At 38.2% G+C, this 17,415-nt stretch overlaps 1 protein-coding gene across 1 annotated transcript in view; it reads left to right on the forward strand.

Moving 5' to 3' along the window:
• Positions 1 to 17,415, forward strand: part of THSD7A (thrombospondin type 1 domain containing 7A) — a 468,537-nt gene that overhangs the window by 414,392 nt on the left and 36,730 nt on the right. Inside the window, exons 16-19 of the mRNA XM_055272578.2 lie at positions 1,181 to 1,314; positions 8,407 to 8,560; positions 12,128 to 12,272; positions 13,612 to 13,727. Coding sequence (XP_055128553.1) covers positions 1,181 to 1,314; positions 8,407 to 8,560; positions 12,128 to 12,272; positions 13,612 to 13,727 — 549 coding nt within the window. The remainder of the gene's footprint in view (positions 1 to 1,180; positions 1,315 to 8,406; positions 8,561 to 12,127; positions 12,273 to 13,611; positions 13,728 to 17,415) is intronic.

Here is a 17,415-nt window from a genome sequence, read left to right on the forward strand (position 1 = left end):
CCTAAATGTGAATATAATCGCTTATGGCAATAATTGCAGAATTTGACTCCAACAGTGCATTTTTTATTCCTCTTTGAGACAGGTCCACTTTATTCGTTTTACTTAGGTTTTTAGTTCACTAAAATTGGCACAAAAGAATGGTTCCAAAGGGCTATTTAAATCTATCTTTTCTAGAATTCATTACATAAAAAGCTATAGTTTCTCTCTTCCCTTTCTCTCTCTCTCTCTGTCTCTGTCTCTTGGTGTGTGTGTGTGTGTGTGTGTGTGTGTGTGTGTGTGTGAGTGAAATAAGGGATAGAGTTGGACTATCATAGATTAGAAAAATACTTTCAAAGAATTTTATTTAATGCTTGAGTCACCTTGGTTGCAGTGGATTAAGTGCCATTTATTTCCTTTATTTGGTCATTCTTCTCATTGAAAAAAGAACATAATTGGTTCATTGTACTAAAAAAAAACCTGAAACCAAGCACACCACCCCAAATGTGGGACTGAAAGGCTTTATGGACCCTGGAGCAGAGACAATTTGCTTTGTGTCATGTGGCCCTCACTGCTTGGGGTTGTAGACCAATATCAGACTCTGCTTCCAAGCCTTAAGTGATTGAGGATTCGTTTTAAGATGGCTTTATTTCATATTATCTTTTTAATTTAGTTTCCCATATGATACACACCAAAAATGTAAATTCTCATCATTGTTTATAGTTATCTGGAAAATAGGCCAAATTATATTTATTTGGAAAACAGCTATGTTTTATACTTATTTAATTCATCAATTCATCCTTCATTCAATCATTCTGCAAATCCCTATTGAGTGCCTAACATGTGAGCACCCTGGGCTAGTATTGAAGTCACACAAAACTGTAAATGACACAAATGGTCCAGAAAGTTACAATACGGTGTGTTAAGAGTCAGCATAGGAAAATATGTAACCTATCTAATGTGATCCAGTGGATCGGATTTACACCTGCAATGTAATAGCAGAGCAACAGAGTACAACATGGTTAGCCCTATCCTTTACTGCTAGAACTCTTAAGTTCTCTCTATGGCAATGTTAGAATAATAAGCAATAAAGGAGGGGAATGAAAGTAGCTTAACAGTGAAATGATTGCTATTACGGTGTGGAAGTCTTCCTCCTCACTCTTACCAGATTCCCTGAGATTGCTGAGAACCATGTGTGTTTCAGGTGTATGAGGTTGTCCCGTGCCACAGTGACTGCAACCAGTACCTATGGGTCACAGAGCCCTGGAGCATCTGCAAGGTGACCTTTGTGAATATGAGGGAGAACTGTGGAGAGGGCGTGCAAACCCGAAAAGTGAGGTAAGACAAAGCCTAATTACACAGAGAAGCAAGACACAAAACCATCTCCCAATTGCACATGTGCCAACATGACTGTTCACTCCTCCCCAGTCTTCTGGATAAAATTGTCTGCAGTTTTGCTTTTAGGGAATCTGTGCTCGTGGAAAACTCTAAGAGAATCTGCTTCAAGCAGCAGTTTATTATATTCTGGCCTTCTGATTTAGGAGGCATCACTTCAAATACCCTTAAAGAGAAGGAATAGCATATTCAATCTGAACTACTGCAGATTTTCAACCCCAATAACTTTTTTGCTTAAAGGCCAAATATATTTCCAAGTTCATTTTAAAAATAATCTGCTTTAAACTATTGCTCTTTTGTATCAAACTGGCTAACTGAATATTATCCTGTTGTCCAGGGAGCTTTCTCTGAAGCCCCCAGCTGGTTCCTGCCTGTCACTTGTTCTTCTGTAGCTACACTGTCCAATAGGATAGCCACTAGCCACACTAACTCAATTTAAATTTAAACAAATTAAGATTAAATTAAATTAAAAATGCATCTCCCCAGTCACACTAGCCATGCTTCAGTGCTCCATAGCCACATGTGGCTGGCAGCTATCTGTTAGACAGCACAGACATAGAGTATTTTTTGTAATGGCAGAAAGTTCCATTGGACAGGGTTGTTCTATTACACTCCATATACTCCTCACTGTGTTGAAAAGTCCCCGCTTCATGTTTATCCCCTTAATAAAACTTTACAAATTTCTTAAAACAGAGACCCCATCATATTCATAGGAATTCCCTACTGCCTAACACTAGATTGATACTTGTTAAATTTTCCATACAGCATCTGTCACATGATCCTTAAGGGCTCTAGAACTCTATGAAACAAGTGCATGAGGTTTTATCACCTCCATTTTGTAGATTAGATTCCCAAGTACTAAATAATGAACCAAGAATACCCATCTAGCAAAGTGGCAGCATTGGAATTCAAACCCAAGTCTCCCATCATTCTTTTTAAATACACTGGTTTCTTTTAACCCTTCTCAGTGGCACCCAGGAAAGACAAATGAAAAAACATCCAACCACTTTGGGAGGCCGAGGCGGGCAGATCACGAGGTCAGGAGATCGAGACTATCCTGGCTAACACGGTGAAACCCCGTCTCTACTAAAAAATACAAAAAATTAGCCAGGCATGGTGGCGGGTGCCTGTAGTCCCAGCTACTCGGGAGGCTGAGGCAGGAGAATGGCATGAACCCAGGAGGCGGAGGTTGCAGTGAGGCGAGATCACGCCACCGCACTCCAGCCTAGGGGACAGAGCGAGACTCTGTCTCAAAAAAAAAAATCCAGCACTCAGCAACCCATGTTGTGAAGAAGTTCATTCTTACTCATAACCCAACCTTTCATGCATTTAATATTGATATGTTTTAATCTACTTCAGTAGGAAAGCAGAACAAGTTAATATTTGTTTTACCATATAAAACCTTTACGTATGAACCTATATATAATTTTATGTCTAATAAAAAGTTTTACATTTCTTTTTTCAAAAGCCCATCTGAACTCTCAATTTGTTTTTTCTCTGAGGACCTTAATATAGGTGGACTGGGAATGGGGAAGAGGTAGAGAGGTAATGAGTAGATATGGACACAGAAAAAAAGAGATTGTGTTTTCCACTATTCTCCTTTCAAATTATTTTTTTCTTCAAAATAAAAAATATTACATTACGAATTTGATCAGGTTGGTTGTTTCATTAGTAAAAAAAATTATAGGCCGGGCACAGTGGTTCATGCCTGTAATCCCAGCACTTTGGGAGGCTGAGGAAGGCAGATCACAAGGTCAAGAAATCAAGACCATCCTGGCCAACATGGTGAAACCCTGTCTCTACTAAAAGTACAAAAATTAGCTGCACATGGTGGCATGCACCTGTAGTCCCAGCTACTCGGGAGGCTGAGGCAGGAGAATTGCTTGAACCCGGGAGGTGGAGGTTGCAGTGAGCCGAGATGGTGCTACTGCCCTCCAGCCTGGCCACAGAGCGAGACTCCATCTCAAACTACTGGGTTGTTTTTTTCAGCTTTCCCTTCAACTATCTGTGTACATGTTACATTTCTTTTTTTGCTTTGTAAATAGACAGTCTTAACATTTCCAAACACATTCTAAACAAAGTAATTTTTCAGATCAATTTATTTTTTCAGTAAACAACTTCAATGCAAATAGAGAAGAGAGGTCAGTATTGATTGCGATCTCTAATCATGTAATGATGTTTCTGTTTGTTACTGATTGAGTAGTACGCTTCCCTTAAATTATCCTCTGCTAATGAAGGTCAAAATGTCCTGCTTGAATGCAAGTGTTGGGTAACATTTCAGGATAGATGGGTCTATAAAAGAGGAGGTTTAAATTTATTCAATTACACTCTTCCTCTTTAAGGATGATATGGCCTATCAAGGAGTGGTGGAAGAAGTAGTTTACCTTGGTAGGGAAGGATATTTTTTTCACTGACTTTTTCTAGAATTGCCAGCACATAGTAATGATAAAAAACAGACAGATTTAGTTATTGTTGCTTTTTAAATCTATGCGGAAAATACACTCTCTTATTACCACACCTGTGATGGGCTTCTGACTCAACCCTTTGCCTACAACTTGGTTCTACATCATGTATCTCTAATATAGTTCAGTTTTCTCAAAGTATAATTCTTGCTCCTTGGAAAGGAGAAAGGCCAAGAATTTGGAGAAAGCAAAGGAATCTAAAGTGCCTTCCTTTGCTTAAAACTTGATCCAAATATTCTGTATTCTAGGGTGATTGTAAAAATTTTTAATATAAAATAACAAAAAGCCTGTTTAAGTAGTCTAAATGCCACAACAGGGACATTTTAGCAATTGTGGCACATTTAAGCAATGGAATTCAAATGTAGACATTAAAATACATCTTAGAAAAATAGTTAATGACAGGAAGATGTTTATAATATATTGTAGATTTTTTAAATGGTACAAATAGGTGAAGTTTGCTTCCATTTTGTAAAATGAGAAGATATATTTAAAGTAATAGTCTATTAATAAATATAGTCTGTTATGAGTGGTTATCTCTGATGAAATTATGGAAATTTTTATTTCTTCTGATTTTCTTAAAATGAGTATATTACTTGTATAACAAAAAAAAAAAAAGAAAAGGAAGAGAGATGTAGTAGTCTGTCCTCACAGTGCTATACAGAACTTCCCGAGACTAAGTTATAAAGAAAAGAGGTTTAATGTGACTCACAGTTCCACAGGCAGTACAGGAGACATGGCTAGGGAGCCTTCAGGAAACTTACAATCATGACGGAAGGGTGAAGGAGAAGCAAGCATATCTTCACATGGCAGCAGGAGAGAGAAAGAGCGAAGGGGGAAGTGCCACACACTTTACAACAACCAAATCTCATGAGAACTCACTCACTATCATGAGAACAGCAAGCGGAAAATCTGCCCTATGATCCAATCACCTCCTACCAGGTCCCTCCCCCAACATGAGATTTGGGTGGGGACATAGAGCCAAACCATATCACATTCCACCCTGGCCCTTCCCAAATCTCATGTACTTCTCATATTTCAAAACACAACCATACCTTCCCAACAGTCCCCCAAAGCCTTAACTCATTCTAGCATTAACTCAAAAGTTCAAATCCAAAATCTCATTTGAGACAAGGCAAGTCCCCTCTGCCTATGAACCTGTAAAATCTAAAACAAGTTAGTTACTTCCAATATACAATTCTTCCATTCCAAATGGGAGATACTGGCCAAAACAAAGTGGCTACAGGCCCCATGCAAGTCCAAAACCCAGCAGGTCAGTCATTAAATTTTAAAGCTTCAAAATAATCTCCTTTGACTCTGTGTCTCACATCCAGGCCACAATGACACAGGGGTGGGTTCCCAAGGTCTTGGGCAGCTCAACCCCTGTGGCTTTGCAGGGTACAGCCCCCAAGCCTGCTTTCATGAGCTGGCATTGAGTGTCTATAGCTTTTCCAGGTGCACAGTGCGAGCTGTCAGTGGATCTGTCATTCTGGGGTCTGGAGAACTGTGGCCCTACTTCCACAGCTCCACTAGAATGTGCCCCAGTGGGGACTCTGTTTGGGGGGGCCCAATCCCACATTTCCGCTTCACAGTGCCCTAGTACTGAAGGCTCCACTCCTGCAGCAGACTTCTGCCAGGACATCCAGGCATTTCCATACATCCTCTGAAATCCAGGTGGAGGCTCCTGAGCCTGAACTCTTATCTTTTGTGCACCCACAGGCCCAACACCACGTGGAAGCCACAGAGGTTTGGGACTTGCACCCTCTAATGCAATAGCCTGAGCTGTACCTTGGCCCCTTTTAGCCATGGCTGGAGCTGGAGAGACTGGGTTGCAAGGTGCCATGTCCTGAAGCTGCACAGAGCAGTGGGGCCATGAGCCTGGCCCACCAAACCAAATTTCCCTCCTAGGCCTCTGGGCCTGTGATGGGAGTGGCTGTCATGAAGGTGTCTGAAATGTCTTGGAGGCATTTTCCCCCTGTCTTGGCTACTAACATTTGGCTCCTCTTTACTTATGCAAATTCCTGCATCTGGCTTGAACTCCTTCCCAGAAAATGGGTTTTTCTTTTCTACCACATGGCTGGGCTGCAAATTTTCTAAACTTTTATGCTCTTCTTACTTTTTAAATATAAGTTCCAGTTTGGGGTCATTTACTTGTTTATCCAAATAAGGGTAGGCTTTTAGAAGCAGCCAGGCCACATCTTGAATGTTTTGCTGCTTAGAAATTTCTTCCGCCAGATACCCTAAGTCATCTCTCTCAATTTCAAAGTTCCACAGATCTCTAGAGCAGGCGCACAATGCTACTCATCTCTTTGCTAAAGTATAGCAAAAGTGGGCTTTACTCCACTTCCCAATAAGTTCATCATCTCCATCTGAGAACACCTCAGCCTGGATTTCACCGTCCATATTTCTATCAGCATTTTGGTCACAACTGTTCAACAAGTCTTTAGGAAGTTCCAAATGTTCCCTCATATTCCTGTCTTCTCATCCCTCCAAACTGTTCCAACCTCTGCCCATTACCCAGTTCCATAGCTGCTTCCACTTTTTCAGGTATCTTTATAGCAATGCTACACTTCTCTTGTACCAGTTTTCTGTATTAGTCTGTTTTCACACTGCTATAAAGAACTACCTGAGATGGGGTAATTTATAAAGAAAGAGGTTTAATCAGCTCATGGTTCTGTGGATTGTATAGGCTTCTGTTTCTGGGGAGGCATGAGGAGACTTACAATCATGGAATAAGGGTGAAGGGGAAGCAAGCACATTTTCACATGGTGGCAAGAGAGAGAAAAAGCAAAGGGGAAGTGCCGCACACTTTTAAACCAGTGTATCTCATGAGAACTCAATATCATGAACAGCAAGGGGAACATCTGCCCCCATGATCCAGTGACCTCCCACCAGGCCCCTCCTGCAACACTGAGAATTCCATTTCAACATGAGATTTGGGTGGGAACACAGAGCCGAATCATATCAAGAGAAATCTTTGAAAATAAAGATTTATGTACATAACTGCTTAATAGAGTGTTAGATATCTATTCTTAACTCTGGATCAATAGGTAATTCTACAAGTTAATCCTTGCATATAGTGACAGTACCTACTCAAATGTAATCTATTCTTAGGAGCAAATCCAACTTTTGAGCACTGAAATGCCCTGTCTGCAACATGTTGTCTCTAAGCTGCTGTCACCATAACATTTTTAAAATGATATTGAAGGTAGAAATTTTTCCTGGGAAACTCAAATTCTCCCAAAAATATTCATAATTTGATTTATTTTTTTCAACAATGAAATCATATCAATATCTAATTTGCATATTTTTGTGATTGCTTTTTATGTATGTATCCAGTATACAAAAAAAAAATGCATAGGTAGGTATTTGTTTGGGTATTTTTTTCAGGCTACAGGCTCATTAAGACATGACCAACAACACAGTTTTCCAGTGTTTGAATATATCCCACAGGGAAAGGACATGCCTAAGTTCAGCAGCACTGCATAGCAAGATGACTCTGCAGAGTAGATTTGTGAATGTCCCTGCTGATTATAAATCCCTGATAAAAGCTGGGATTCCAGGTATCACTGGCAATATAATTCAAGTGATATTTTAAAACATGACACTAGGTTTCAGAGACTTGAGAGTTCAAGCCTTCCTTTTCAGCTCCTGAAATGCAGTTCTGTTCCTAAATCCATTAAGTTGGCTGACCTTTTCCAAGTTATACATGAGAGATAAAGGTTTTCTCTCCTGCTATAATACTTAAGTGCCCAGAGAGATTATTTACTATGGTAAAAGTGGAGTCTGATACTAGCCATGATAATTAGATTCCCAAAAGATGAATAAGGAGCCCTTCATGACTGCTTACAGGAGGATAAAATGGAACACAAACTAACAATTTTTGTAAGTCAAGTAGTAGGAAAATCCAAATAACCATAGTTAGAGAACCTATGCTATACCAATTATAATTGTCTTTTCACTTCTCACTTTCTTTTAAGATTCACAGCAGAAGGGAGGCTAAAATTACTTTTAAAATGACCAAATGAATTGATAAATGCCTCTAGTTGTTTTCAAAAACACTCAATGAAATCTCCCACTTAGAGATTTCAGTGTGCCTGGTCTTTCATCACATATAAATCAACTAACTCTACCTTCTCTATGAAATCCATCATTTTCTTGAGAAGAATAAATGCATTATATGCCAAACTGTAAGCCCTCTACGAAGCTCTTTGGACAATTCCTCATTAGTTTCTCCCTCGTATGTGTATAAATGACCCTCTTCTTTCAGAGGAAGCTTGCGTAACATGCAGAGTTTACATATACACAGTGGCTCTTATATTCAAAGACTCATGAATGCAAACACATATTTTTGAATCATGCAGAAGCACTACAGATATTTAGGAGAGGCAAAGATCCTTTTAAGTCTTCATTTTTGGAGAATTTTATTAGATAACAAAGCTTCCTACTCCCCACCCCCATAATGATGTCTTAAGGAGAACCATCTGTCCTGTGGGTTGGTCATTCTAATTGTCCTGTTTTCTTCATTTCTCGAATTTATGCATATTTTCTAGAATATGTTTATGTTCTTTTCTAGATGCATGCAGAATACAGCAGATGGCCCTTCTGAACATGTAGAGGATTACCTCTGTGACCCAGAAGAGATGCCCCTGGGCTCTAGAGTGTGCAAATTACCATGCCCTGAGGACTGTGTGATATCTGAATGGGGTCCATGGACCCGATGTGTTTTGGTAAGATGATTAACCTTTTTATTAATGTAGAGTTTATTTAATTCTTTGCCACTGAAGCTTTAAAGACATTATTTTTTAAATATAATAACTTCAATGTAAAATCTGTTTGTTTGCCATATTTGCCAAAGCAAGGTGTGTCTTCTCTGCCATATCATTCTATGACTGTGCTATTTAAAGTCTGTAATGTTTCCTCTCACACTAGAACAGCTCCACCTCTTGCAAGCTTTACTAACCCATCATCCTAATCCAGCACAAAAGGCCTTCAGTTTGCCTTATAAATACACAGCATGTTAAAAACTGCAGTGGTGATAATGATTCCCTCCAGGTAAAAGGGAAAATGAATGAAGTAAAGGTACTTTAATGGTGTCAGGTTATTGTCATCCATTGCTTTTTGCCCAATACCTTTTATTTAAATGGTAGGAATAATCTCTCACACAGTGGGAATACAGCAGCAGGGGTATTAACATTAAAAAGCAAAAGATACTGGGTAAGAAACTAAGTAGAAGAAGAAAGCTGTGCAGCAATGAATCTCTCTTTACACACTGACTCTGTGTCTCTTTGGGCCTGGAAAGCCAGCTGAGAGTTTCAAATCACACAAAGCTTCTATGTTTCAACAGCCAGTAGGGGCTCATCCACGAGACTCTGGGAAGAGAGTCATTTGAAACAGAACTGGCTGCTTATGTAAGACATTTGACTTACCCATGGGTACCTTTGTAAAACTGTACATTTCAAAAACAGCATCAAAAGCATGAGAAAAATAACTAATATGGAATTATTTTGTTGAAATACAATATAAAACCATTTCAAATAAGATTTTATGGTGCATATTTTCCAAGGAGAAAATGATATTCCATTTCAGTGTTAAAGATACTGATTAGCAGACAACTGATATAGCAGGAATAAAACAAACATGGCAGTTGATTGGAATGCAAGTTAAACTGTAATAAAGAATCAGCTGTTTCACAAGGATATACAATTGATTTTCTGTCCTAATTTCATAGTATCAGATTTGAAGTTACATCAAATAATTGGGCTACATGCTACACTGTCTATGTTTATAACAGTGAGATTTTTTGTCAGATATTATATTACAAAGAGATTCCATTTTTATAAAAATAGGAAATATTGAACCCAGGCCCCTTCTTAAACTTATTAATAGGGATTTTAATAAAAGGAACCACTAAACTGCAACTTTGTCCAGTAGGTTTCTATATTAAATGGTCAAGGATAATCATCTTAGAAGAATTATTGAGGCTCTATTATTGATAAAAGAGAGTTGGTGAAGCATATTTTGTGTTCCTGAGAGTTTGCCAATAGGAATGTTTGGATAAGAATAAAATCCAATGAGGTGAATGAACTTTGCTTCCTGGGCTTTACATTTCTTTAAAGAAAAACCTCAGAAAAATTAAATTTAAGTTTAATTGAGCAAAGAACCATTCAAAATCGGGCAGCCTCCCAAACCAGAACAGGTTCAGAGAGACTCCAGCACTGCCACGTGGTTGGAAAAGACTCTTGGGCAGGAGAAGATAAGTGACATTCAGAAAATGAGGTACAGAAGCGAGGTTCAGAAACAGCTAGATTGGTTACACCTTGATGTTTGTGACAAACAAAATGAGTAACTAAGGCAAAAGTCCCAATCAATAGACGTTTAATAAGCCAGCTTTAGGACACATCTGGGAAAAAGCAAGGAGGTTTTCTGAAGAGGTGTTCAGGAGGTTTTATGTTTATACATTCCCTTAAATGGGGGAAGGCACGTAGGAAGAGACAGGCATTAAGGCAAATAGTTATATTCCTGTGAGACTTTAGTTGGTGCCCCGTAATCTACGTTTTACATAAGGTAAGGTGAATGTTTGAAGAGAAAAAGGTAATAGAGGAAGAATCAATTATGCAGGCATCTCTGGGTAGATGGAAGAATGACTGATCTCCTCTTGTTTTTGTTCTTTTTTTGTTTGTTTGTTTGTTTGTTTGAGACGGAGTCTCTCTCTGTCGCCCAGGCTGGAGTGCAGTGGCACCATCTCAGCTCACTGCAAGCTCCGCCTCCCGGGTTCACGCCATTCTCCTGCCTCAGCCTCTCCAAGTAGCTGGGACTACAAGCGCCCGCCACCACGCCCAGCTAATTTTTTTGTATTTTTAGTAGAGACGGGGTTTCACCATGGTCTCGATCTCCTGACCTCGTGATCCGCCCGCCTCGGCCTCCCAAAGTGCTGGGATTACAAGCATGAGCCACCGCGCCCGGCCTTTGTTTTTGTTCTGAACGTGGGAATATAAGCTTGTGATTGATAGTATCAGTGTGGAATCAGACTTTAGTTTTAGGAGTTAGACTTAGACTGTAGACCTAAAGTTACAATTGGTATGTCCTTGTTTGTGGGAGGCCATGAAAGAATTTACCTATGAATCATCTATGGGAGCAAGTTATTCATGATGCCTGAGGCCGTTTATCTTTCCATGGGAATCTGGCACAATGCTAGCAATAGCTATTCATTTGGAAGAGAATGTTGCAAGACGGCCTCCAGGCTTACCCTTCCCTTTTGCACAGGGAGTATGAGATCCTGAGATTTTTTTAAAAACTTTCCTTTACATTTGTCATATTTGAACATGATTTGAACAATTGGCAACATTTGAAACTCAGTAATTGCACAAGAGTAGGTTACAGTCTGTTTACACATCCAAATAGGGTATAGTTCACTATGTGTGAAGAAACCTTTAGGATGAACTTGAATGTAAGGAGACAGCGTTAGCCTAAATTTAATTTGACATGTTTTACCTTTAACTCACCTTGTTTCTTCACTCCTCAGGCCTTCATTAAACAGATTCCAATTAAGCTTTTACTGTCTATCAGTAACTGTGTTAGGTAGGGAGAATATACAGCTATCTAAAACATAAGTCCTCTCCTAGTGCACTGCAGAAATGAACAAGACCTTTATATAATACACATTATGTCAAGACAGATAGTGTTATTCCAGTGGTGTGACCAAGGTGCAACGGAAGCAGGGGAGGAGTAAGCAATTATTTTAGGCCTTAAAAAGTCCATGGAGGCTTGTTCCTGGTTTCTTACTGTTCTTAGAAACCAACTGTTTTCAGAAGACTGTACCAGTAGATGAATGGCAAGCCAGTCTTTTTAGATATTGTCAACTGAAGAATGACAAGGTTCATAAATTTGGAAAGGAGAGCTTTACATCTCATAAAGGGTTGCAGCCTGCAGGGTGGCCATCCTGACAAGCTGGGAATCGTAGCTGCCAGCCAGAAGCCAGAAATAGACACTTCTAGGGAATGGCAAAGGGAACAGTAATTTGTGTTGAGCTGGGTGGCCAAATATACATATTTAATAAGCTATATGAGGAGTCATGAATATTTATAAAAAGAGAAAAGTATGCATGTGCAATTGAGCTTTATGCCCCCTCATGTGTCCCAGGTACCAAAAATGGTGGCATTAGCATGATCCAAGGGTGGGCTTTTCAGTGCTCTAATGTCAAAAGGTGAAACAGAGGTCACAGAAACCCTTACTGTACCTCCTCCATGAACTGCTGAGTATTCACCTTTCTGAGAATTTGTACTGTTCTTTTTAAGCCTTGCAATCAAAGCAGTTTCCGGCAAAGGTCAGCTGATCCCATCAGACAACCAGCTGATGAAGGAAGATCTTGCCCTAATGCTGTTGAGAAAGAACCCTGTAACCTGAACAAAAACTGCTACCACTATGATTATAATGTAACAGGTACATGGATCATCATCTGATCACAGAGTTAAGTCCAAATCCTGTGTCTGTCAGCTCTGAAGCATTCCTGTCAGTATAGTTCATCTCTATCTGTGTGCCTTTTGGATATGCTGCTTACTTTCCCGGAAATAATTATATATTAAATGACAGAAATACTTATCTGGGTTTTTTTTTTTTAGTAAACACTAAGATAGAGGAAACAAAAATGTCACACAGACATTAGCCCTTAAAGTAGGTTGTGAATATGCTAAGTGTTCCTACATAAGACAACCTCTCACTTTGGGAAGGTGAATCTAAAATATTTTTGGCACAGGTATCAGATTTATTCAAAAATGTCTTTCTTTTTCAGAAGATGCTTAATTGCTAAAACATACTGGGGCAACAATTCGTGAGGTGTGGACAGTTTATAAACATGATTAGTCACCAATCTTAAACTCGCCAAAGATTATAAATCAATGCTATAAAAGGTGCCGATAAAAATTGATGAGTATTTTCAGGAAAACAGGTTTATTATAAATTGCATTTTTCCCCTAAAACTCATTTAATACCATCAAGGTGCATACTCTAAGAAAGAAAATCTTTTATTGGTTTATATGAATTGGGACAACACCAAAGCTTACTTTGGAATTTTTCCCAAGTAATTTTCACTCTGAAACAAACTCAAGAAACTGTACAATGACATGTAACAGTCATATTGGCTTTCTGTTGCTTGTGGTTTTTCTCTTCAGTTTCCTTTGATGATACAAAAAAAATCAAAGTTATCTGGGACGTGCCATGTTACCTAGGGAAAGAGGTGTCTTTTATGTCTTCTTGTAAAAGACATAAAATAAGAGAATTAATAAATATGGCCAAAGTGGTTTTTATCACTTTAATAAATGTATGCATTTTCTTGCATTCTAAATATGGATAAGAAATAAAATATATGTTTTATTTGAATATAACTACACAGTTAGAGTACCACCTGTCACAATTATGATTATTTTGCTAAAAGTAATGCTAAGATTTTAAATTATATTTTTATTGGGAAAAAAAGTTTTTAAGTGACATTGATCTGTAGGCCAAAGCCATTTTTACAGTGTCACCAAACGGCTAGCTATCAAGATTTTCGAGTAGACATCTGCCTTTAAGAATAATCCCAGTAGCTATGTGCAACCTCAGCAATTCCATTTGACTCCTGATATGTTCAAAGCTGGGACCCATATGCTCTGCATGGGGGATGATTGATCATGGGGCTTAGGAAGCAGTTGTGAATTAAATATGGGATTCAGGTCATCAGAGTTTCATTTGAAATCTGTTTCATACTTAGCCTTCTGTTCTGATGGGCTTCCCTTTTTTTCAGACTGGAGTACATGTCAGCTGAGTGAGAAGGCAGTTTGTGGAAATGGAATAAAAACAAGGATGTTGGATTGTGTTCGAAGTGATGGCAAGTCAGTTGACCTGAAATATTGTGAAGAGGTAGGTGGATGCTGTGTTATATCTTCGTGAGTAAATTCTTCCCTAATAATTTCAATTCATGCTGAGCCAAGTGACCCGTGCTCCGTGCAGCTCATTGCCAGCAGATGTTTTTCTGCACTATTCACAGGCTGTTAAGTATGTTCTTGAAAAGACACAATGTCCAACACTACTGATTCCTACATATAATTTCCTGTATTTTCTTCTGCTTGGAGCCCAAAGGTATGCTAATTAGCCTATTCTGAAAGAAATGCTTGGGGAACAATAAGTAAGGTGAATAAAAGCAATAAATTTTAATCAGACTACTTATCATCTTTGTAATTTGATGTGAATTTTGTGTAGTGCCTGGGACACCTGCCAAGGTCCATCATTTATTCTCTTTGTTGCTAAACATTGATCACATGTGGTTTCATAGCAGATTTTGATATTAGGATCTAATACCCAGCTGTGACCCTCTAAGTACTCAGGTCTGATTAAGAGCGAGCCTCAAATTCAAACAAAGGAATGAAGTCAGCCATTACTATCTTCTAGGTACGGAGAATTGTAACTGGTATTATCTAACTGATTAAAGTAATGTCATACCTAGATGTGAGCTTCTGAAATGTGAAGAAACATAGTTGTTGTCCTTTCTTAGTTTTTGTGAAGCTACACTTTATGTTGTAATAATTTTATCTAATTTCCATACCAAAAACATGACAAATGTTGACTCTCCATGCATCTGAGGTCCACTGGGTCAAATACTAACCAAGATGAGTAGGAGCCTCAATAGATCTAGAATAGACCAGAAGTGGTTTGTAACCTCATTAGAGTTTAATATATACAGTCACCACGTCTTCTGTCTACACATCCTGGGGTTATTACAGCCCGCAGTAAATTGTTCCTATACCTAGGGGAAAACTCTAAACAGAAATATTTTAATTCATTTGATATGTTTATCATGCGGACCTAACTTAACTTTCTTACATCTCTGTTTGTGAGAGCAGAGCACCCACGTGTGTTGAAAACACAAATTTGTTTAGTTAATAAATGCCTCCTGCTATATAACCTTGTAAGGTTACCTAATGTATTCATTATTTAAACTTGAATAATTGGAAATTTCACACTTGAATCATTTTAGTTTCGTAACCAATAACATTGAAGCAATATAACCATTGTAAGAATAATGTCAGTATTGAGGCGGGTGGGGTGGCTCACGCCTCTAATCCCAGCACTTTGGGAGGCTGAGTCGGGCGGATCACTTGAGGTCGGGAGTTCAGGACCAGCCTGACCAACATGGAGAAGCCCCATCTCTACTAAAAATACAAAATTAGCCAGGCGTGGTGGCACATGCCTGTAATCCCAGCTATTCAGGAGGCAGAGGGTGCCATGAGTCAAAATCGCACCATTGCGCTCCAGCCTGGGCAACAAGAGCAAAACTCCATCTCAAAAAAAAGAACATCAGTATTAATGAAGATAATGGTCATATACTGGCTGGAGAGCTTGCTGTGATATACTTCTGATTGATTAATATGTCTGTTTTTTTGCAAATAAACATACTCCTTGGTCGGAATGAAATATAAAATAAATAACTGAGAACTTTGCGAAAGCTGAAACCTAAGCATACATGACCAATTTTAAACCATTTCATATGATTAAAGGACAAAGCTGTAAACCGAATTCTTGATTTCTTACATCGAATATGAGTAAAAACCTGGGAAATAACTAATTTTAATTATATGGGAACCTAGATAACTTTAAGACTTTAAGCTTACATGCAAATATTATAATATTTGAATGCTGCATGGCAATTAGGGACTCCTAGTTTTAACATTCTAGCAAATACTGTCTTCAGGGACTTAAAATTTGACTGTGCAACACTGCATTCAGTGCCACATCAGTAGGTAACACTTGCTGCTTCCCTAACAGCCACAAAGAAAGATGGCATTATTATCCAACAAAGAGGAAAATTAGAGTTAAACCTAACCAGCATTTATGTAGTATTTTTATCTTCAGTGTTTTTCAGACATTTACTCATTGGATACCTAGTAATTGGTTTCTTCTTTCCTATTTCTTAGATTTTTGAATAGATTTCTTTTTAATTTATTTAGGCACATGTTTAGGTAAATGAGAGAGCGAATTACAAGAGAGATATGATCAATGTAAGGAAAAAAGTAGTACAGGACTAAAACGTGTAAGTAAGTGGTGGATATGTAAGTCAGTAATAATTGAATCCTGTGATTCAAACTCTCCCCATGAAACTATTATTTAGCTTAAATGTAACACTTATTTTTATCATATCACCTCAAGATTCCTATCTCCAACCTCCCATGACTTTTAAGAGGCTTTATGAGGCTTCAGTTGAGTGATATGGTAAAAGTTTTCATACCAAATACTCAGCTCTGTCAAGTATTACTGGTGTAGAATATAATGGGAGTGCCTGCAGAGAGATGTATTACACAAAGCTTTGATCTGATCCTCTCTCAGTGGATAACTTAGAGCTAAGAGCTATACTTGAAACACAACGTAATGTTTCAAAATAAATTTTTGCCATTATCTGCTGTATAAATTAGAAAATATAAACTTCTCTTTCATGCAGAAATAAAAACGGTCTTGGAAATTCCAGGAATTACTAGTTTTAAAAACTTATATTCTCCTAACAAGCTCTTGTATTTTCCTATTTCTTTTTCTTTCTTTTCTTTTCTTTTTTTTTTTTTTTTTTTTTGGAGACAGAGTCTTGCTCTGTTGCCCAGCCTGGAGTGCAGTGGTGCCATCTCAGCCCACTGCAACCTCCACGTCCTGGGTTCAAGCAATTCTCCTGCCTCAGCCTCCCAAGTAGCTGGGACTACAGTCATGCACCGCCAATCCCAGCTAATTTTTATATTTTTTTTAGTAGAGGTGAGGTTTCGCGATGCTGGCCATCATGTTCTCAGGTGATCCGCCCACCTCGGTCTCCCGAAGTGCTGGGATTACAGGCATGACCCACCGCACCCGGCCGACATTTTCCTATTTCAATGCTACTTTGTACCATAGAGATTTTAAATGTTGGAATATACAGTAGAAGAATTTGAAACCTCATCTTACATTTTTAAAGCAGAATATTTAAGTAAGTAATGGAAACCAAATGCCAATAAAATGGCACAACATTATTATCTGATGAGAAGGTTTGACACCAACATAACTGAATTATACCACAGTTGAGTTTTAGAAGTGAAAATCTTTGTTTTAAAAAATGCACATAAAATATTCATAATCAAAAAAAACTTTGGCAACCCATATTTCTTTATTTAAAAGATGATAGCTGATATTTTATATTATTTCAATACAAGATATCATTAGTTTTGAGTATGAATATATGTTTAGTACCTTTTCCTTTTGTTTTTCAGTTTAAGATATGTAAAAATAAATAACATTCCTAAGATAGTTGTAGATCAAAATATTGATGATACTAGTTTTTACCTAATGGAAAGTATTTATGCTTATATTTATTTGTTCCTCATTTAGGGAAATTCAACCAATTTGGAGGTTAAGTCTACTTTTTTTCATTGCTTATTGAAAACACTCAAACAATACATAAGTATAGATTCAATGGGCCCCTTCTTTCATCCTGTGCCCCTAACTTCCACCCTCCTAGGTCAAACCACTTTATACTTTTAATAGTTGGATGTTTGTCCCCCAGGTAACATTTTATTCTGTTATGTGGCTTGCTTTTTCT

Source organism: Symphalangus syndactylus, chromosome 3, assembly GCF_028878055.3.
Source record: "Symphalangus syndactylus isolate Jambi chromosome 3, NHGRI_mSymSyn1-v2.1_pri, whole genome shotgun sequence".
NCBI classification, from domain to species: domain Eukaryota; kingdom Metazoa; phylum Chordata; class Mammalia; order Primates; family Hylobatidae; genus Symphalangus; species Symphalangus syndactylus.